General features: G+C 44.7%; 1 protein-coding gene across 1 annotated transcript in view; it reads right to left on the bottom strand.

The window, feature by feature from the left end:
• Positions 1–24010, bottom strand: part of LOC138452311 (beta-1,4-galactosyltransferase 3-like) — a 332033-nt gene that overhangs the window by 180722 nt on the left and 127301 nt on the right. The window contains exon 3 of the mRNA XM_069604963.1: positions 14967–15202. Coding sequence (XP_069461064.1) covers positions 14967–15202 — 236 coding nt within the window. The remainder of the gene's footprint in view (positions 1–14966; positions 15203–24010) is intronic.

Below are 24010 nucleotides of genomic sequence, written 5' to 3'. Positions count from 1 at the left end.
CATTGCTACAGAATTGTCTGTGCAAATGCAAACCACACTGTTTATGATAGAGGGCTGAAAAGCCTTGAGCGCCAGAAAAACTGCCAGAAGCTCTAGGTAATTGATATGGGACCGTCTCTCCTGGAGCATCCACAAATTGTACACCGAGGTGACATAGGTTGCCCCTCCACCCTAGAAGGGAGGAGTCTGTGGTAACCGTTGCTCATGTGCAGTGCTCCTGAAAGGAGGTTCCCACCGAAAGTTTGCTGGCGGAAGACCACCACTGAAGATCTGCCGTCATGGAGAACGGGACTGGAATCATCTTGAAGTCCGGATCCATAGCCGGAGACCAACAGCTCTGAAGAGCAAGCTGAGTGCGCCTCATTTTCAGTCTTGCAAGAGGCAGAGCTAAATCGCAAGAGGCCATTAAGGCGCAGGAGTCTCTGGAATCACCAGGCCAACACATGGAGGACTGCAAGAAAAGCTGGCATGTGGTCAACAGGTCTGTAATCCTCTCCTCTGTCAGGAACACTCTGGTACGGACAGTATCTCGGGTAACATTATACAACGGTGACCGGAAAATGTCTTTAAAAAAGATCTCACATTCCATCTGTGTCTCAGACTACACACACATCTGGGCTGTCCCTATTTAGAAGAACACCCTGTCCCCATCTACAAACAAGGTCTCTCCCTAGGCTGCGAATGGTGTACCGCCTATCTAACAGGGATAGCAGAGAAACTCTCCCCATCTAACCTTTCATACAACCATGACTTACAATAAAAGAAAATCGTCGATTTTAGGTCTTGACTGTGACTTCTGTGATTTTACAATGACAGTGTATACCACTTCTGTCTCGATCTTAGTGGTAATGGGCTGTCCTCTCATCTGGATTTCCATATATGTTTTAAATCACCATTAAACTGAGGCAGTCTCCCACCACTATAGACCTATGTTTGTTAGAGGCATAAAAACATACTCTCAACAGAGAGCAAAAATAACTACACCGTTTGCAGCCTAGTGAGAGACCTTGTGTGTAGACAGGGACAGGATGTTCTAAACAGGGACAGCCCGTATGTGTGTGTTTGGTCTATGAGACAAAGATGGAATGTGAAATCTTTTGTAAACACATTTTCCGGTCACCCTTGTAGTGTTTCCAGGTTTATTACAGTTGGAAAGCATTCTGGACCGCAAGTCCATTTATGAATGAGCCCGAGGTGTTTTTGTTCTATGGACAGTATCCCAACAGAAACCTAGAAAGATCAGGTCTTAACCGCCATAGACTATTTCTGCCAGTTCACCGACAGCCTGAGATGGAGCTGGAGGAGTGACTGAAGATTGGTCAGTGCGGTTTGTGGGCAAGTGCTATCATCCAAATATGGATATACATGAACTCCCTACAGTCTAAGGAATGCTGCGATGACCGCCATTTTCTTCGTAAAAGACACGGGGCGTTGAGCGCAGATCAAATGGTAGCACTCGATACGGGAAGTGTTCCGTTCCCACAGAGAAGAGTAGATGTATTTACGATGCCGGCTCCAGATCAGGATATGCATGTAGGTGTCCTGAATGTCTACCACGCTGAGCCAATCCTCCTTCCGGAGAGAGAGGACATTATCAGCCTGGGCGTAATCATCTTGAATTTCTCTTGGGGTAGAAAGAGGTTGAGGATAGGGCACAGGCCAGCCAGGTTGGGTTTAGGCACTGTAAACAGACTGGAGTAATAGCCCTCCCCTTGCTCCCGCAACAGAACAGGTGCCAATGCTCCGAGGTCTAGAAGTTTCGGAACCTTATCTCTGAGTCCGAGCGACCCAGTCTGCTGAAGGAGGGTGAGGGTGGGGTAGGAGGGAGAGGCAAGCAGAACCCTGCCCGGGCAACGGACAAAACCCCATCGGTCTTCTGTGATGGCCTGCCATGCCTTGAGATAAGGGGATATTCGCCCTACCACCCAAGTCTTGCGATACCGATGGAAAACATTTTGATTGTTTAAATCAGCGTGAGACCACCAGTTGCTGAAGAGAAGGCTGTAGACAGAGAGAAAAACTGGCCACCTTGCCTTTGCTGCGAGGACCACCAGCAGGAGCTTCTGCCCAGCATGCATGGCGGTCCTGGAACCCTCAAACCAGAGAAGGACCTTGTTTGAGATCCCGACCTAGTATAAAATGCTTCAGCTGGAGTTTTGGCAAGGACCTACAATGATTTAGCAGTTTGCGTGCTTGCCTTTGTTTTGGCAAGTTCCTCATCAGTGGAGGACTGGAAAAGTTCCTTACCTTCAAATGCAAGATCAAGTACTTTGTCCTGAAAGTCCTTCGAGAACTTTGTAGCATGCAGCCACGATGCTGGGAGAGGTCTTCTCCAACCACAAGGCCCCGAGCGGAAGGGTCAACATGATGGGCCACCACCTCCAAGAAGGACCTGAGCCAGAACTTTGGCATCTGATAGGCCGGCCTTAAAATCGTTGAGCCGGCTATAGCCCGGCCCAATATAGAAATATCCCTCTCCATCATCGCTTCCCTACCAGAATATTGCTATGAATCAGTTGCATGCTAAACTTCACCTTCTAATATCTATTCTTCTATTGTAATGAACTGTGTCATCACAATCTTGTGCTAATTCCGTTGTCTACTGTTGAATTTGTTTCCTTCTTTTCACTGTTATTGATTAATATTTGAATAAAATGTATATTTTGAAAAGAAAAAAAAATAATAGTCAAGCCCGTCAGGAGGAATACATTCTTAAAACTCGGCAAGCTCCTTTCACAGCTTGAGATTAGCAGCTGCCAGGATGACGTCAGCATTAGCCTGTCGCAGCAGAAGGGCTGAATTGGAAAATACTATTCCCCCCCCCCCAATGGCATCAAGCACCTCGTCTTCCTTGGAAAGGACTTGAGATACTGCCGTGGAGCAGACGGAGCAGGTTGCGGCCCAGGAGGCTAGGGATACATTTCTCTGAATAGGTCCTTATGCCTTCATCAGGTCTGAAACTTGCCAAAAAACACATCCTCAGAAGAAGGCCTAGGAACAGGAGTGGGCAGAGGCCGCTCTGAAGGGATATACCACCAGGATTGCAAAGAGGCTGGTTGCCAGGACGGCCCTCCACCACCTGGATCCATGTAAATCAAGGGAGCAGACATAGGAGGGAGGAAGACTGGCAGTGGAAAACGAACACGCCAATCCATCAAAGGGTGGCGCGGATTCCTATTATGCACATTACGTGGAAAAGGCTGCTCCGCCGTTAAGACAGGCTTCGTGGTACCAGCTGTTGAGAACATTGTTGGGAGAGTGGTAGTCAAAATGGCCGGCGCAGACCGCAGGGGTTGGACATCCATTTTGTTACTGCCTGCAAGGAACTGCGTCACAGGTGTAAGTGAGGCCGGTGTCACCACAGGGGTATCGGGGGACTTCTGTTCCATCATAGCCTTATGACAGGGAACCTCGGCAGAGCTGGTGCTAGCAGGTCTAGAGTTTTGCGACCCCTTGGAGTCTGCTGGAGAATTAGCCGTCAATGAGGGAACCTCGGCAGAGCAGGAACTTGAAGACTAAAAGATGTTTAACCACCTTCTTTTCTCCCCTCAGCAGGATCAGTTCGACCACAGATCGTGTGTGGGAAGGGTTAGGGTCAGACCCCATAGCCAGAGCCCTTGGAGGGGGGCCCTCCTCGATCTTGCCGGTCTTAGTTATAGCACCTAGTCTGGGATCCTCGGGGGATAACCCCAGTGCTTTTAGTCGCTTTATTGGAAACCTTAAGAAGAGTCTTCGTACACTTCGTTCCAAATTTGGAAACCTCAGGAACTACCCTGGTGAACCGGGCCCCAGAGATGCTGCGCTTAACTTTAGCCCCCAGATGGGGATCCTTGGATGAATATCCGGTCCCGACAGGCCCTTTACAGGGAACCTCAGAGGAAACTCCAGAGTGCAGGTTAAATCCCTTTCGGGACACCTCAGGCAGAGCCTGGTACCAGAGCAACTTGGGCCCCCTCCCAGAACCAGAAGACCCCGGTAAGGAGTTCCCTGGCCGGGGTGCCCTAACAAAAGGAATTTACGGGACGTTTCCTTTTTTCTTTGATGAACTGCTGCAAGTGAGTGGGAATCCGCTGGGACAACTTTTCCGACCTGACAAGCTGACAATGGAGTGCCCGGACAGAGGGAAATCGCAGTAGAAGCAAGAGTCCCACTGGTGTTCCGGGCCCAAGAACTCCAGACAGAGTGAGGATCCGTCTTCGTGAACTGACATTTGCTAAAAGAACAGGACACAAATCCCAGATGCTCCAGCACAGACCGTGGAACCAGAGCAGGAATATGAAGGACAAGGGAACAAAAAGAAAAAATTCCCTAAGATGCAAGTGCCTCCAATCCCGACTGCGCAGAGAAAAGGAATGAAGGGCAATGAGCGGGGCAGAGCTCAGGAATGAAGGGTTACGGCCACTGTGCATTGCCCCGGGTACAAATAAAAGGACAACAAGGCTTAAAAAGTGCTCTGGTCCCATCCCCATTGACTGAATGTCCCACAAGTTGAGGAAAGGGGACGGGACGTAGGAGTATGTGGAATACAGGAATCTGCATTAAAGCAGCTGATCTCATTCCTAACACACCGAACCAAAAGAACCTGCCTACCACCGTTCACCTCACACACCAAAAATATATCATGGCAAGTCCTGCAGGGTCCCAGCCTCTCCTCTACTTTTCAACATCTACGTGTGCCCAGTGATGAAAAACATTAGAATCCACAGACTCGATGCCTACAACTAAGCAGATGACACAACGGATGTCAAAACAAACAGAACATAGGAACAAAATAACAGCCTCAACAACTGCCTCACAGATATCAACTACTTTATGACAATAAACAACCTCAAACTGAACCCAACAAAAACGGAAATTATGCTCTCATCTGCAGGATTCAACAGAGGGCACACACAACTGGACTGGCCGACCAGCATGGAAACGCAACCAGAGACTACCAATGTAATAAATAACCTAGAAATACTCATGGACAACGACTACAACTGGAACCGCAAGTAAACGCAATTGGCAAAAAATGCTTCTTCCTCCTACGACTGCTCAGAGGATTACTCCACTACCTCTGCTTCCCCCACAGAACCCCCACAATCATATCCCTGATGCTCACAAGAATGGACTATGCAAACAGCCTCTACCTAGGAATGCCGGAAAGACTTACCAAGAAACTCCAAAGGGTGCAAAATACAGCAGCCAGGATCCTATTAAGACTAAACAGAAGAGACCATCAGTACAAAAGGACAAGATTAGCCGGTATCACCCAGGAAGTGAACCAAAAATCCAGCAACGGCCTAAAAAACAAGGCAAAACACTACCAAAAAAAAAAAAAAAAAAAAGGAAATTAAAAAAAAAACTATAACAAAAAAAAGAATTCGGCAGAACAGAGTTCTCACATCTAATTGCCAACATCTGGAACATGCCCAAAGTAATTACCTTCAGGAAACTGGACAAAACTTGGCTATTCAGCAGACAATGGCAACCTACAAGGGACACCGGCAACAACATCACAGAAACAACTAGAGAGGAGATGAGATGGCCCAAAAGACCCGAAAACAAGAACCTTGCCAGATACCATCAAGCGGCAGCCAAAGGGCCGCGCCAGAGCCCCCAACAAACTAACAGACTTTACTAACCCTTTCCATTCCTGCTCCTTCTACATAACCGACGCCACTACACCAGATCTTGGCCTAGCCACACGCCACATAAACAGAAACCCATTGCTACGTCCACACCTAGAGTGAATCACCCACATAGTCCAGAAAACCAACAATGCAACTACACCAAAATGCTGTATTATCTTGCAGCTACCACCACCTATGACTCTGGATCCCTGAAGGACACTAACCAGTGCAAATGACCAACCCATCATAACCACACAACACACTAACGCCAACACAAAACACTACCACTCACACCTGAGACACGGAATCTTAGTCACACGGATACAATGCATTAGGACTCTCACAAACTACCACATGCAAAACACTCACAGACGCCAGGTCCTCCTGGTTCTGAATCGATCATCTCATCCTTTCCCCCCACTTACCTGCACCTCCCTCTTGCAGAGCCACGCGAGCACCTGGAGACAACCCTTGGGTGGTAGGGGTGTACGGTACAAATCAAATCAACTTAACCTTACAAAAAAAAAAAGTGCATCAGGATGACCAATGACCGGCTTCTTAACTCCCTTCCCCATGTTTAAGTTACTTGGGATCTTCAAGAGTTCAGTTCGTCCCAAACAGGTCACAAAAAGTCAGTTCAATAATTTTCTTATCCAGCACACTGTATGTAACTATCCGGCTTCCCTTGCCGGATTCAACACTCTCCATTATAACACAGTTCAGCTTTAACAATGTTCTCTTCCTTCGCCCGTTTCAATGCTTCTCAGTATAACACAGATCTGTTTTAGCAATGCATTCTTCCGCAGGCTTAGCTTGCCTGTTACAATGCTCACTAGCAACACAAATTCTTGGGCAGATGTTTCTGGCCTTCCTCACCAGAGCTTAGACCCTCTTTACTCGTTACTTTCAGCACTTATGTATTTCATATTACATTTCATCATCTGAGTACAGAGGGTTCCCTTCCCCAATCTTCCTACTTTCCTCATGCGGTTTATGTCGAAGACTTTCGAAATGGCACAACTTTACTTATGCCCATGCCTGACCACTCCGACACTGTTGCATTCTGGTTGTTGTATTCCTTATACTCTGTTAGTCTTTCCTCAACCGTACCATCTAGCACCCCGACAAGTTCCACTTTCTTGTCCATTCATTTAAAATCACACAGTTCCGTTTCATCCGATCCCCATCAGGCTCTTGCTTCACTCAATAGCCTTTTCTGTAACCTTTCCTGTTGGCTTTCACTTCCATTTTCATTCAACTAGCTATTCACCTCAGCTATACTGCGTTGAACTTTTGCACTTCAGACTCGATAATGTGGTATTCCACAGGACCACCGTTAGTTTCATCACAGTTCAAAACAATCAAATCTTTCAATGTGTCACACTTCAACCTTGCTTGCAATTTGGTAATCATTTGCTTTGTTACAAACCTGATTCGTTTATCCCTTTGCCGGTTGTACTGTACCAACACGTCCTTCATGATTCTTTTATCAGAGGTCAAGGTCTCTTCTCCTGCCCCTCAGGCCTTCCTGAGCAGCTTTGCTGTCCCAGGCAAACTAGCAATCTCTTGGCACAACGTTCGGAGAGATAAAACAGCTTCTCGGCTTCCATTGACAAACCCTTTCGGCTTCTTGGGAGACACAGATCCATGCTTCAACCTGCAGCCTTGCGGCATCCCGTTCTATCAAGCCTGGTTTTCGATAGCCTCTACTCAGCTATTCGCCATCTCGCCTGCTCTCCTTCTCAAACTCTGTCTTCCTGGCTTGTCATGCTCCGGCTCGTTCTACATAAACAAGTCTAGGTACCACCTTTTATACTTAGTTTGGTTCTCGACTGGATTCAGGTGTTTGTAGCTAAACGCCTGACCTCTGCCTGGCCTTAATAGAGGGACATTCATAGAAATCGTAAAGTTCCCTTGAGTGTAGTTGTACAGTCGGGATATTGTTCGGTCGAGAGAAGCATTGGGGAAACCAGGGTTCTGGTTTACAGCAGGCCGAGGAAGGGTAGGGGGGCGTCATATGAAAGGGGGTGGGGAGAAATACAGTGTCTCACCCTCAGGTAATCTCTCCCCAATCCCAAGGGACCCTTGACCCAGGTGATGCTCCCTCACTTGTCCACCCCCAAGGTTGGGACTGTCATAGGGAAGATGGGAGTTGTAGTATCCCCTAAGAATATTAGAGTGGTCGCATTCATGAATATTAGAGCAGGGAGGATAACAGTTTTGTGGAGTGGGTTTAGGTTTATGAAAACTTTTAGCGTAACAGGAAAATGTAATTTCTCTTTTATTCTTTGTTCCACTGGTTCGGTACGAATGATAATGAATAAGAGGGTTAGGTTTCACAACAATTCTTAAAGTCAGAGAAAAAGGAGGATGAAAATAGTTGCCTTAGGTTTGAATGCAAACCTTCTTTTGTTGGTACTTTCCTTTCAGTATAGGGTTTTAATGTTTTCTCAGATTCCCACCACAAGGTGGTGCAAGTTATACAAGTCGTGACGAGAGAAATGGAATCAAGGATAATAAATGAATAAAGGATAACTTTCCAGTTGGGATGCACAATGAATGACAAGAAGCCAGAGCATCTAAAAGCAAATGCAAAAGTTAGGGAAGGTAATCATTTAGGTGCATGGTGCTCAAAGAACTAAACAATTATGTGGATAGCACTGCACAACAGACCAAAATTAAATTATCGTAATTGTCCTGAGCAAGAAACAAGATGATTTGGCTGGTATATTATTGGCGGCTTTAAGGTCTAGCTACTGATCTCTGCCAGATCTCTTGGAGGAGTATTGTGATGGAGTGTATTAATTGGTTGCTCTGCAAAATGTCTCTGGTTGGCCTGGCACAAACCTAGCTCAAGATCACTAGTGAACTTTTCAAAAAGTGGAAGCCAACATAGGGCATGGCTTTTTGAACTGTAGTACAGCACTATTGCCGGAAGGGGGACACAATGTGGATGTAGTCGTGCAGGAGGTATCGACGGAAGAGCCACGTTTTTATTGTTTTACAGAGCTGGAGGATGGTGGGGCATTACATGTAAATCGCATGTTCAGTCAGCCTTTGAGATGGTGCAGCATATTTGGCAGCTCTTCTGGGCTGGTAGCAGTGCTAGACCAGTCTAGCCCAACCCCTGTGAACAGGGCAGATACAGGAATTGAGACACAAGCAGCTTGAACACCACTACTCGTTCAAGTACAAATGATTCCAGCACATGGTATCATTGAGCCAGAAGGAGAAGTACAATGTGATAGAAGACTCAGTCTAGACTCTACAGCATCATAGTGGGGAGTGTGAGCCGACAGCTAGTGTTTGATCCATCTACTGCCAGCAGTGTAGAGTAACTCGAGGCTGCCAACCATTATGGTGTGCTGGAAGGGGGGGGGGGGGATGAGGGTATAAAGCAGTGCAGATGCAGGGGACTAGCAACCACATGATTAAATTATATAACAATTTACAGTAAAAATGTCTGGAGTGTGTTCAAGTAGTAAGCACATGTCACAATATAGCTAAATAGAGGTAGCCCACGCTAGCATCAGAGAAAGTCATGCTGGAAGGGGCCTCAGAGTAATCTGCTGCCTGCTTCCTTGCTGCCAAGTCTCTATGACATTCAAAATTGTAGGCGATGGTGGGCTCTACAATTTTATAGCCGAGCTGCATTTCAGGAAGTGAGGGTTACACTGCAGGTTCTAGCATTGGCTAGTTATGAAGGAGGTGTGCATCAATTTCACGAAGCGGAATTAGCTGGCAAAAGTGTTTGGCCAGGAAAGCCAGGGATGGAGGCTGTTTGTATGCAGTACCCTTTGGGACCACTACACACAACTATGACTACAGGTGTAAGTAAACCAACCTTTGGTATAAGTCTGTACTACACAGTTTTGGTAGCGAAGCGGAGCAGCCTGGCTCATCTCAAGATGGGAATGTGAGCAGTAATGATGTTGCACAGAGGTCTAGAATCGAAAGTTGTTCAAATAAACTCTTACACTCAAGGTTTCTTTGATCAATACTTATTCATTTATCTGTCGGTTAAAAAACATTCATAAGAAGGAGGCATTTATATAACACAAATATACTGCAATACTATTTCAGAATACTTTTCAGGAGGAGTAAAAGGCAAAGATTATTAGAACATGAAAGGTTACAATTATTCGACAGTGTAGATATTTTGTGTTCACCAGAAGAGTCAATTCAATTCAATAGGCTAGGCCAAAGTCAATGGGCTAAAGTCTTGGATAGGATAAAGCGGTCCTGGTAAGTAAACAGTAAAGTCTCTGCACAAGTTCTCAGAAGTAGTTTGTAAAAAGAAGAATCATATTGTGTCACAAGCTGATTAGGCCTGCGCGTTGCAAAAGTTTCAAGCACTTTCACTGTGAGAGGCAAGTACTCTCAGTCTGATTTCACAGTACCTTGCAATGAAGAAAAAGATGCAGCCGACGACTTCTGTTCCTGGCAGTTCCTGCAGATCCCTCTGTTCCTGTGCCTCAGTCGTGGGGACAAGAGGGAGGAGGTCAGGGGACTCCTGAACTGCACTGGGACTGGTCAAAAAGCACACAACTGGCAAACTTCAATTCCGGTGGCTGTAAGTAACGCACACAAGCTGGTGTCCCTCTCCGTGGTTATACGGTTTCCTGCAGCACTCCGAGGAAGATGAAACCAGCTGCGAGATAGGTATCCAGTTGGCTTACTGTCGAGTTGATTGTTCCCACCAACTCAAAAGAGAGAAGTCCTCCTTGCATGGCTTCTCTGTCGCGATGAACTTGGCGATTCGGACCTGCAGCAGGGCTTCACCGGGCAAACCAATGGTCCATGAGTTGCAGCAGCCGTCCTCTTCAAGCTCGTCTTCAGTTCTTTCGTTCCAGTGGTTGACTCTGCCTTCCAAGCTTAGAGACTCGCCTTTTTTATGCAGTTCTCTCCAATTCATTCCAGCCTAGCTGTCACTCACCCAGCAGGGTGGCTGTCTTTGCCGGACAGTCAGCCAATCACCACAGAGAGCATTTGGGTCTCCTAGGAGACCTTGTCGTGCACCTCCCTCACTTCCTGCTCATCCCAGACACTCAGGCGCCAGAGGCGGTCTTCACTACTGAAGCCCGCCAAAGACGATGGAACAAAGGGACCAAACCTGGATTGGCGCACAGAGGCAAACTCTAGAAGGACCTTTCCAAAAAGAAATGGCGAAAAAAGAAGACAGGGACCTGTTTTTACAGAGGGGGCTCAGACACCATCTTGAAAAACATGGCTCCCGCGATTTAATGTTACCGGAGCTACGAATAGGTCGCTGTCTGGAAAAATCATGGTAGTTCGTTGCAAAACCACTGCAACCAGCTATTCTGAGAGAAAGGCGTAGCATTTGACTGCTGCATGAGTATCTAGACACAGGGGATACTAAGTAACCCCTCCAGTACTCTATTGCAAGATAGGGTGTGCTGAGTCTAGGAATAAAAAAAAAAGATAGTTAAGTCTATTTCACTTTACTTACTCTGGGAAACAGTAGTTTAACCCACAGAAGGTAGTTAAACCTTGGGAAAGCCTGCCAGGCTTCCCTGTTCCACTGCACTAAGGGTGCTGTGTGACACAGATGGAAAGATGATGCCTATACACAAGAGTAAAAAACATCAAAATACGAGAGTGGGAAAAACGCACACTCTCCCCAGGTAATAAAAAATCAAGTCCTCAAAATCCAGCAAAGTTGCTGTGGGTCTCTAAGGTGTAGGGAATTAGCAAAGTTTTGAGAATTCTCCCTAACAGAGGCACCTCGATGTCGGGCATGGCATTAACTGCAATCTTACAAAACAATGATTTGTTTGGGGAGCCGGGTTGGACTTTGCATTTGGCCTTTTCCACTGGAAAACCAGGCTTCCAATTTCACAGGTCAAGACTGAGATCCTTCCCATAAGGACTCCTGTTCCCCCCAAGTTCCTCCCTTCACTCCGGCCACTCTCTATGGGCTCTAATCCCTCTCCTTCCTCTTAAGCCAGAAACCTTGGAGTCATCTTAGACTCCTAAACTTGTTCATTCCTCACATCTAGGACCTTGCCAAGAAGGCCCATTTCCAACATCTCCTCGTCTGAGGCATTTCTCCCTTTCTGCACCTTTCCCCAGAAGCTCAATGTCTCCAGAGCTCTGGTACTCTCCAGGCTGGACTATTGCAATCTACCTTCTCTCCGTTCCCCCCGCCCCAACCTATCCAGAATAGGGTTGCACGACTTATCCTTGGCCTCAAGCCCAGTGACCATATCTCTCCAGCCCTAAAATATCTCCACTGGCTCCCGGTTACGTCAAGAATCAAATTTAAATCCCTCTGCATCATCCATAAGACTGTCTGCGACCAGGGAACATGCTATCTGCAACTCACTCTCACCAAATACTCTCCTTTGAGATCCCTCCGATACTCTGGCTCCAACTCTCTGCTGGTCAAGCGCTTCTCTAAGCAGAGAGGCGGGCAGCCGTTCTTTCCTCGGCTGGCTCCCTCATCTAGAACAGCCTCTGTCTTTCTCTTCCTATGGAGCCAGAGGTCCTCAAGTTTTGCAGGCATCTTAAGACTTTCCTTTTCGCCTTCTCCTTCCCGCTTTCCCTCCCGTGCTACACCCCTCAGATGCGGAGATTGGTGGGCTGAGCCCTTAAGAGTCCTACTGGATCCTCGCCTTGTGTCCAACACTGGCCTGTGGGGTTTATCAGGTCTGCATTTTTTACATTGGCAGGTGAGCCCACTCTTACCGGGTGGTCACTGCCTCGTACTTACCTGTTGCATTGAAACACTCTCTGGCCCGTCCCCCTCTGCAGGACCCGCTAGCACTTAGCCCAATGCCGTCTCCTCTCTCTGAACTTGCACGTTGCGAATGTCATGGCCTAGTAGGACAGCTGGTGTAATTGCTCTTCATTGTCATCGATTGTCTTCTATTGTTCCCTTCACTTTTGCGTGCTTTGAAACAATTCTTGCTGTATACGTGCCTTAGAAATGCCCAATAAAATAAACCACATTTCTCAGACAGCTAGAATTCGGTCTTCACCGTGCTTCGAAGGCCATTTTTAACCAGACTGGCGATTGCAATAATTTAAAAGTGTATTTAAGTATCAATTGCCAGTTCTTCTACATAACATCAGCATTAGTACTCTTACTACTGGTGCTTGGGACAAGATAACACACGTGGCTGCAAGGACCCTACATGAATCTAGTGGCCTCGAAATATGCATTATTTATCAACAAGATAATGGTGGTATGGTCATAATTTCTTGGGAGTCACCTAACAAAATATTTAGAGCTGGCCCAGAGAGCTAGCTCTTACGCAGACTAAATGTATACCATTCTCAAATGGACTAGGCTTTTTCAGTATGCCGACCGACAAGGCGCTTCCGATTGCTCCATTATAGCTTGTCATTACATGGTTGGTGTGAGGATTTCCACATTATGCACTCTTGAAGCCTCAAATAGTACATTATGTGAGGATACCAAAGACAACAGCAAGAGTATTGCTCTTTGGGAAATCATCTCCTGGATTCTACCAAATAGTAGTGATGGAGAGTAAGTCACCATCTGTAAATAATCCTTCTCTTTTTTTTTATTTCTCTTTCTCTCTTTCTCTCTCTGTGTTCTCAAAGAGATCAGATGAAACACACCGAGTCCGTTATCAGTTTCTCCCTTAAATAGGGGGTAAAGGGTTTTAGACCAATCAGAAGGGACTTGCTTTGTATGTCTATAAAATATCCCCATATCCCCCGCCCCCTTCCTCTCTGAGTGAAGGTAGCCATGATGTCTCCCCCACCATCCCGTGTGAAGTGTCTACGTTTGTTTTCCCTGGACTTTCTTGATTTTCTTTGATATTCTTACCGGACTGAAGCAAAGGTAAGTTTGTTTTTAAGCAGGAAAAATGAGCGGGTACGGTTAGGTTCGTGTTATGTAATTCGCCTTGCTCGGCGTCTGTTCCTGGCTGCTCGTTATCGCTAATGAACGGACGCCATAGACTCTTTCCTTTTCCTCATGGTTTTGTACTTCCAGGTCTACGTTCTCCATAGCCTCTGCCCGACTTTTCCAATTGCTCTTGTGCTGACATTTCGGATTCCTGCTTGCGTCCGCTCAAGCAAGCTCCCTTGTTTGCTCTTCTCGTGCCTCTTCCTTCAAGTTTTGTCTGGGCCGAAATTCATGTTCGTCCCGTAATCCCGATAAGGCATGGGACCCGGTCCTTGTTACCACATGGGCTTTTGGGCTGGGATTCCACTTGTTTAGCGTCGGAGGCCGACTTGCCATTCCATGTTCGCATGAACCCACCCCAAATGTGATCCAATTGTGGCTTTCCCCCCCATTTAACCAAACTGCATAATCTTGGTTAAATCACCATATTCCTGGGTTCCTACTTAACCAAACATTTTATTATGGTATGTGAATTACTCCTATGTTGGAAATGCTTAGAAACGAAATGCTGGTATTAAATGTACTATCCAGATTTCCACACAATGTTACAAAATCGTATAAAAACGCCCCCATCTCCAACCAGAAGGCAAAAGCTCTCAGTCAGAATTCTGAGGCCAGGACAGAACAATACGTAGCAGTGACTTTAAAGCTAGTTATTGCATGATTTTCTAGGATTCCAAAAAGTTAAATAATATTGCCACTAGAACTATGAAACTGCCAACTTATTTTGTACACTTGGCAACACTTGCCAGTTACTTTTTGGCCCAAATTCTAGTTCTACCAATCACATGTTTATTTGGGACCAGTAACTGCCTCCAAGAATGCAGTACTCCCTCACCTTCAACATTCCCCCTCCCCTACCTTTAATCTGAATGGCCCCTTTCCATGAAATCTTATGCCACCCCAAGTAATCGGTTGATCAATTCACAAATACTGTACACATGCTGTGGTGCATGTAAATTGGGTTGCAAGGGATGGGGCAAGCAAGTGTATGCACATTTTTTTATCACGAGTACTAGTGAGGGATATCTTGAAAAACAGTCTGGTTTCCAGCTCTTGTGGCCTAGAGCTGGATAGCCCAGAGTTAGAAGGAGAAGAGGGTTGGACAATGGGTTGCCATATGAAAGCCAAATAATGTAGATGGCCATCTTCAAGAAAAGCCTACCCTATACATTCACAAAGCCAGACCAGCTGGCTTTGTTACTGCTAATGCACGTTAGGCATATTCTACAGAGTACAATGGAAGCACACCAATGTCTTTCTCAAAATATGTTTAATTTAAGTTAGGCATGTTGTACATGTACAATGAAAGCTACTAAGATACAAGATCACAATTTTTCACACGGGAGAATCAATTTAACCCTATCCTACCAAAACATGCTCACCGCAGATCTGTTGCATTAATCAATATTGGATGTGCATCTCTGCGTCTATACATGAAGACCTCATACCTGGTGGATGATGTAAATACCATAGTTGAGCTGCTGCCGCTGCAGGAACGGGTGCAAGTGGTATAGAAGGTATTTGAGATGCAGCTCTCGGTTCCGGTGAGGGATGAGGACTGCCGTCTTGTGATTGGATATGCAGTTTGGGGGTTTATATCGTCCACCTTCAGTTACAAATGGGTTTTTCTTCATTATTTCTTCAAAGGTCAATGAACTGGGAAAGTTGACTCGGATCGGACCTCCTAATAAGCGAGAAGGAAAAGAAAAAAAAAAAAAGAAAAAAAAAATACATGACATATGCGTAAAAGCAAGGTGAATCTGCTGTCATGCAAGCATTGCACATCTAAAGTACAGAGTGAATAAGAGGCAGCTATTACGTGTATGCACCATTCTTGTTAGAGTAGGTAATTATACAAAAACAAAATCAATCAAAATAGCACTGCTAACGAACGCTAGTGTCAATTTGCAAAAGTGTATTTCACATACTGTTTCCTATACATAATTTGAAAGCAAACTGTAAAATGTAAGATACAATAAACACACAGATCCTAGACTATCAAAATAATGCCAATTGTACACAATTACACTCCAACTAAGTTGCAGTTTGTTAGTCCATTGCACAAGCACCTTATTTCAAACACATTTTAATCTATCCGGACGCTAATCTTGGGATCTTTGGACTAAAGACAGGAGCGTCTGCTTCCCAACCCATCACAACATGGAAATATTAAAAAAGTATCCAGCTCCTTTAATGAAAAACATTTACTGTAGTATATTTTTTTATAACAACGAATATGCAGGGAGAGGTGCGTAGGGGAGGCAATATGGTATGGTTAGATACAGTGGGGAAGGTAAGGAGAAAGTGGGTGGGTGGAGTGAGGGAGGCTGCAGAGCATTTTCCTACATTTTTTGGGGAACAATTCATCAGCAGAAAAGGGCAGTAGTGGTAAAAAACACAGAACTTGATATTGGCATCAAACTCATCCATGCAAAAAAATGTCCAGCAAGTAGATGACTGGAGGAAGAGGCAAAACCCTGCACTGCAACTCAAGCCAAAATAGTGAAGAACCTGTAATAAAACAAAAGCAACTAACACACAGGGATTTGCCTCAACTCCCCATTACCTCGAGAAGCGGGTATATGTCCTTTCTGTTACCAAAAAGTACTATAACACACAAAACAGACTGAGGAACAGAAAAGCTTCACCAGAGCTATTTATTGTATTGTGCAGTTAATGCAACCCTAACTCTTTCCCTGCAGGGAGTGCACTAAGCTACCCCTGCTTGATGTTACTAACCCTAAATGAATGCTAATATGCCGACTGTCGGCAGAATTTGCATGGGGACTATTCATACCCTATATTACAGACATGAAAAACCATATTCACAGTGAACTGCCACAATAAATTTTATACATCTAAATTTCGTTAATCCAAACAATTAAAACCAAGACAGTTACGGAAAAAAAACATTTCCCGGCTGTACCCTTGGATGAAACAGACAGGTCACGTGGGACTCGGTGTCACACTCTTCGACAATTTAATTGCCCTCCGTGAGGTGTGTCTGGTTGATCCAGGAGTTATTTATTAAAACATTTTATAAAAAATATATATGTATGTGTCGCACAAATTCTCAGCACAAAAATGCACTTTATGTTTGATTCATTTCTTTACAAGTGCATGTACCATTCTCTTGTGCGTGACTGTTTAACATCTTTATAGATAGAAAGCATAAATTCTCTGAGATAAATTCAAACAATTTGTGTTTAAAAGTGCATAAGTCCACTTGTGTCACTCTAAATAGGGTGACATCTATATATCTGGTCGACCGGTTTCAATGATGTCTTGCGTGTATCATATTCTTCAGGACCCAATATTGCTTCTTTAGACCCAATCAGCAAGCCCCATAGAGGCGAGATTGCGACATATCCTATAGAAAAACGGGAGAATGTCAACAATGACTTCTCTCATATGTAGGAAAAAGGATACGGCATTTCTTAATGACTCTTATTGATGAAATCAAGTAATTTTACTTTCCAAAGTACTCAGCTAGTCAATTTGTGAGACTAAAAAGAGGCTATATTCACCCTGCCCCATCACCAGTGAGTGCACGATGTTGTTTCTAAACTGATAAACTCATACCTGTCCAATTGTTTTTATATGCAAGGAACAGCACGTTCGGTTTCTGTGGTATTGCCACTTTCAAATAGTAGAGTTGGAAAGCCTGAAATGGTACTTTATCTGCAACATAAGAGCACTCATGTTGTATTAGCTGTGTCTATACTTCCCTATTGTCAGATCACCTTATCCCCAGAGGATGTATATTTTTCTTATCCCCATATTTATAGAACTACCGTTTATTTACCTTTCTACTTGTAGACGTCCCTTCAATAAGGAGAGCTTGTTGTGGTCTCGCAGCTTTGTTCATAGCGTTTTATGAAGGAAGTCCTGCAAAAAGGCAGGGAGATTGTAAACCATTGATCACAAAACGATCTAACATGCCCCCCCCATGGTTGATATCTATCTATCCCGGGTCGCTGAGACCCAATGATAAGTACAATCACCACGAATGGCCCGCTTATTTGCTGCTCCAACTAGTTAGGTCCTCTTAGTGCCCCATCAAAAGGTACTTATTTGAGCCTAACTGCTCATATTTAGGTGCAAGAATGCAGTGTGAAAAAAACCCCAAGGAGCCCATATCCATTTCATTAATGTGGGAGCATGCATACAGTCTAAGTAGCCAGTCCCGCAGGTTCTTACTTGTTGGATTGTCAATTCCTGAGCACGATCTCTTCCGTCACGTTGTTTCCTGGTTTCGTGATTATCGCGGGTAGCGTTCCTCGCGGTAGACGCTAATGGAAGAATCCGCGTCTGCCGTCGGCGTAAACACGGAAGGGTTGTATTCCTAACAGCCAATGGAGGACCGCGACCTAGTCACGTGTTCCGTCGGCCATTTTAGGTCAGGAGAACGGAAACATGTATCGCGGCCATCTTGAGATAGTCAAGCACATATGGGGAAACCAATTCTCGCGGAACTCAGGAGCTCTGTGATGATCCCTATACATAATATTCGAACGGTGTGAGAGCCTATTTTGGAAATGATAATAAATAAGACTTCATGGTGTGAATGTGTGAAACGCCCGGGATGTGGTAGTGAAAGGAAAGGAAGGGTAGAAGCAGGGGGGCATGGATGAGGACGAAAGAAAAAACTTTCGATTAATAAAAATTCGATTAATAAAAATGATTTATGTTTCTTTTTGTATCAGAGAGGGAGGGAACAACTGGGGCACAAAGCAAATAGGGGAAGAGGCAATCACCCCTTAAGTAAACAGAAGGGGGGGAGGAGAGAGAGAGAAAGGGAGGGGGGGTGAAAGGCGGGAAGAGCCGGGGAAGGGGAAGGGGGGGGGAAGGGAAATGGTGGGTGAAGCTGTGATGTTGCATCTACTTCATCAGAGCTAGTGTGTTCCACTGAATTTCTTCATTGAGCCCATATCTGACTGTATCCAGGCGAAAAATCCACTGTTCTTTCTTTAAAAGTATGTCACGGAAATTGCCCCCTCTGCGGGGTGGCCATATTTTTTCCAAGATTGTCCATTTGAAATCATTCTCTGTGTGATGTTTTTCATTGAAATGGACTACAAGTGGTGCAGTGATATTTTTGGTCCTAAGGCAGGACTTATGTTCAATGAGACGTTTTTTGATTGGGCGAGTTGTCATCCCAATATATTTTAAATTGCACGGACAAGTGATTAAGTAAATAACACCTTGGCTGTTGCAATTAGTTAAATGCCTCTGCATCCATGGTGTCTTCCACCCTATATCTACGGATACACTTCTTGTTGTATGTTTGCACATACTGCACATCCCACATGGTGTGTGTCCCACTGCGGTGGGTGTACTCCAAAGAGTGTTAGTATTTTCACCACGCTTGGGATCTTGCAGAGTATGGACCAGACTATCCCGAATGTTCCTTCTTCGTTTGATCGCGAAAGTGGGTACTGGCAGTTCCAATTTGCCAGTGTTTAGAATGGGCCACAGTCTCTTAATTTCGCTTTTCAGAGTATTAAAGATTGGAGAGTAACTTAGGACTGCCACTATAGACGTCCCTTGGGCAGGTTTTCCATGTTGTTGCAAGGTGGTGGTCCGTGGTATGTTCCTTGCCCGTTTCCGGGTATCTCTGACAATTTTGTAGGGATATCCTCTTTGCAGCAGTTGTGATTTTAAATCTCCCGATTGTTGTTGATAATCGGCAACCTTCGTAAATGTTCTTCTGTACCGTAAAAATTGCCCAAAAGGTAAATTATCCCGTAAGGCTCGCGGATGATAGCTTCCATAGTTTAGTAATGCATTACGGTCCGTAGATTTTTTAGACCTTTGAAACTAAACCACCGTCTTCTGCTGATATTTGAAGATCCAAGAAGTGTGTTTCCGTTTTACTGCTATCCAGGGTGAATTTCAGGAAGGGGTTTTGTTCATTAATCCATTGTTGGAACTCCTTTAGTCTCATCTCATCTCCCTCGAAGATGATAAAAATATCATCAATATACCTCCGCCATGTTTTGATGTTATTCAGAAATGGATTAGTGGCGGGATAGATGATTTCTTTCTCAAAATGGTCTACGTAAAGATTCGCCAGGCTAGGGGCAAATGTGGCTCCCATTGCTGTTCGAGATTTGTTGATAGAATTGTTCATTACACAGGAAGAAATTTTTGGTCAATGCTATTTCTGTAAGAGCTGTAATAAATTCGATATGACCCCTCCTGAGGTTGTCCTTGTCTAGAAGATGTCGTCTAACCATATCAGTCGTCTCCAGTTGTGGTATACTCGTATACAAGGATTCCACGTCCATGGTTACCAGCCACTGGTTAGTGCTGTCAAAGGTCAGAGTCTCAATAAGGACGAGCATTGCCGTGGAGTCCTTTACATACGAGGTCATTTTTGGTATATCATCCCGCAGGAACCAGTCCACATATTGGGACAAGGGTTCTAGGATAGATAATATTCCTGATACAATGGGTCTACCGGGAATTGGTAACACACCCTTGTGGACCTTAGGTAAGGCATAAAATGCGGGAATTCTTGGGTGTGGCTGTATAAGAAAAGCGGCTTCTTTGCTAGTCACTAATTCTTCTGCTAAGGCTTCTTCTATCAGGGGAGCAATCAGGTTGCAGATGGCTTGTGTAGGGTCTCCCGGCAATTTCCGATAACTTCTGCCGTCTTTCAGGAGATTGTCAACCATGATCTCATAGTCTTCCTGGTTCATAATCACGTTCCTCCACCCTTGTCGGCTGGTTTTATTATGATAGCGTCATTCTTAGCCAAGTCGTTTAATGCTAACAATTGTTCCTTAGTGCAATTGTTATTAACAAATGGCAAACTTTGTTCTAGTACTTCCAGTTTTTTCATTAAGGCTTGCTCAAAAGTTATTGACTCTGGGGTGTTATTATATGGCGGAGGAATAAACTTGGACGGAGGCCGGAGTCCGGAATCTTCCGGCTGTTGTAGCTCCTCGTGGTCTGAAAAGAACTGTTTCAACCGAATTTTCCGCATCAGCTGTGTGAGTTCTATGCGGGTCTGGAACGGGTCATACCTGGCTGTCGGGATGAAGGATAAGCCTTTCTGTAGTATTTGTTCTTCAGCAGCAGTCAGTTGGTGTCGTGAAAAGTTCAGGCTGTGGAAAGTTCTGCCCCCTGTTGCTCCGCGTCACTCTCGGCGAAAACATCTGCCACCTGGGCCTGCCTCTGTTGCCCCCGCGTGGGCCTAAAAAATGGGGCGCTTGTTGTTGTGGTTGCATAAAGCCCCCTCCTTGATTTCCCTAAAATCCCTGTGGGTTGAAGTGCACCTGTTGTCTTTGGCGACCTTGTCCTCTATTATCTTGTCCCTGGGAACCGTTATTGGTGGACCCATTACTGGAATTGTTGGAAGAGGCAGAACTATTATACCTCCGGTTCCTATATCCACCTGGTGGAGCATTCCTTCTCGCTAGTTTAGCCTCCGGTGTATAGTATTCATCAGTTGTGTAGGGATATATTTTTGCATGTTCAAATGCTGAAAGGTCTTTTTTCAGTTTAAGGATTTTCCTTGTCGTATTAATTTCTTTGAATTCTTTAAGACAGCTATCTAATGCAGCCAATTTAGACTTAAAGGACTCAATGTCAACCTGATCTTTAATTGCAGAAAGTTTGGTTTCCAGATCTTTTACTAAATTATCTGCGATGGATTTTGCAGTGTTGATTATCAAAATGAGCCAATCACGTGTACATTTATTTGCGATAAATGACCAGTCCTTACGGAACTGGAGATGTTCCAAAAAGATCCGTGGTTCGATCCTGATAATAAGGCCATTTGGGGCTGCATGTGCCCGAAGGTACTCGGTCATAAGTGCCCCATGTAGTTCGGCCCTTATTATTTTTTTCCTCAGGATCTCAACCTCGTTCCATTCATCTGAGTCTGTGTTTCTCAATCCTGGTACATTCAACCCCAGGAGGGATGGATTGGCTAATATTCCTTCGACCAGGTCTTCTGCATAGGCTAGATAGTTCATATCGGCCATCTTTGAATATTCGGATGGTATTGAGAAATATTAAGGACTTGTAGCTCTCACGGGACGGGTGTGGGTGAAAAAAAAGCCTCTAAATTCTTTAAGAACAATTCTTTAACAGGACTGAGACCCAGCTCGTCCTGTATTAGCTAATATGATTCTAATCCCAGCAATGGAACCATTGCACGAAGAACAACTAACACACAGGGATTTGCCTCAACTCCACATTACCTCGAGAAGCGGGTATATGTCCTTTCTGTTACCAAAAAGTACTATAACACACAAAACAGACTGAGGAACAGAAAAGCTCAATGAAGAAATTCAGTGGAACACACTAGCTCTGATGAAGTAGATGCAACATCACAGCTTCACCCACCATTTCCCTTCCCCCCCCCTCCCCCGGCTCTTCCCGCCTTTCACCCCCCCTCCCTTCCCCTCTTCCCCCCTCCCCCTTCTGTTTACTTAAGGGGTGATTGCCTCTTCCCCTATTTGCTTTGTGCCCCAGTTGTTCCCTCCCTCTCTGATACAAAAAGAAACATAAATCATTTTTATTAATCGAATTTTTATTAATCGAAAGTTTTTTCTTTCGTCCTCATCCATGCCCCCTGCTTCTACCCTTCCTTTCCTTTCACTACCACATCCCGGGCGTTTCACACATTCACACCATGAAGTCTTATTTATTATCATTTCCAAAATAGGCTCTCACACCGTTCGAATATTATGTATAGGGATCATCACAGAGCTCCTGAGTTCCGCGAGAATTGGTTTCCCCATATGTGCTTGACTATCTCAAGATGGCCGCGATACATGTTTCCGTTCTCCTGACCTAAAATGGCCGAAGGAACACGTGACTAGGTCGCGGTCCTCCATTGGCTGTTAGGAATACAACCCTTCCGTGTTTACGCCGACGGCAGACGCGGATTCTTCCATTAGCGTCTACCGCGAGGAACGCTACCCGCGATAATCACGAAACCAGGAAACAACGTGACGGAAGAGATCGTGCTCAGGAATTGAGAATCCAACAAGTAAGAACCTGCGGGACTGGCTACTTAGACTGTATGCATGCTCCCACATTAATGAAATGGTTATGGGCTCCTTGGGGTTTTTTTCACACTGCATTCTTGCACCTAAATATGAGCAGTTAGGCTCAAATAAGTACCTTTTGATGGGGCACTAGGAGGACCCAACTAGTTGGAGCAGCAAATAAGCGGGCCATTCGTGGTGATTGTACTTATCATTGGGTCTCAGCGACCCGGGATAGATAGATATCAACCATGGGGGGGGGCATGTTAGATCGTTTTGTGATCAATGGTTTACAATCTCCCTGCCTTTTTGCAGGACTTCCTTCATAAAACGCTATGAACAAAGCTGCGAGACCACAACAAGCTCTCCTTATTGAAGGGACGTCTACAAGTAGAAAGGTAAATAAACGGTAGTTCTATAAATATGGGGATAAGAAAAATATACATCCTCTGGGGATAAGGTGATCTGACAATAGGGAAGTATAGACACAGCTAATACAACATGAGTGCTCTTATGTTGCAGATAAAGTACCATTTCAGGCTTTCCAACTCTACTATTTGAAAGTGGCAATACCACAGAAACCGAACGTGCTGTTCCTTGCATATAAAAACAATTGGACAGGTATGAGTTTATCAGTTTAGAAACAACATCGTGCACTCACTGGTGATGGGGCAGGGTGAATATAGCCTCTTTTTAGTCTCACAAATTGACTAGCTGAGTACTTTGGAAAGTAAAATTACTTGATTTCATCAATAAGAGTCATTAAGAAATGCCGTATCCTTTTTCCTACATATGAGAGAAGTCATTGTTGACATTCTCCAGTTTTTCTATAGGATATGTCGCAATCTCGCCTCTATGGGGCTTGCTGATTGGGTCTAAAGAAGCAATATTGGGTCCTGAAGAATATGATACACGCAAGACATCATTGAAACCGGTCGACCAGATATATAGATGTCACCCTATTTAGAGTGACACAAGTGGACTTGTGCACTTTTAAACACAAATTGTTTGAATTTATCTCAGAGAATTTATGCTTTCTATCTATAAAGATGTTAAACAGTCACGCACAAGAGAATGGTACATGCACTTGTAAAGAAATGAATCAAACATAAAGTGCATTTTTGTGCTGCGAATTTGTGCGACACATATATATATTTTTATAAAATGTTTTAATAAATAACTCCTGGATCAACCAGACACACTCACGGAGGGCAATTAAATTGTCGAAGAGTGTGATGCCGAGTCCCACGTGACCTGTCTGTTTCATCCAAGGGTACAGCCGGGAAATGGTTTTTTTCCGTAACTGTCTTGGTTTTAATTGTTTGGATTAACGAAATTTAGATGTATAAAATTTATTGTGGCAGTTCACTGTGAATATGGTTTTTCATGTCTGTAATATAGGGTATGAATAGTCCCCATGCAAATTCTGTCGACAGTCGGCATATTAGCATTCATTTAGGGTTAGTAACATCAAGCAGGGGTAGCTT

This window comes from Ambystoma mexicanum, chromosome 1p, assembly GCF_040938575.1.
Source record: "Ambystoma mexicanum isolate Mex_15411 chromosome 1p, UKY_AmexF1_1, whole genome shotgun sequence".
NCBI classification, from domain to species: Eukaryota; Metazoa; Chordata; class Amphibia; order Caudata; family Ambystomatidae; genus Ambystoma; species Ambystoma mexicanum.
The sequence above is the reverse complement of the archived record's forward strand: the minus strand, read 5'-3'. Positions and strand labels throughout refer to the sequence as shown.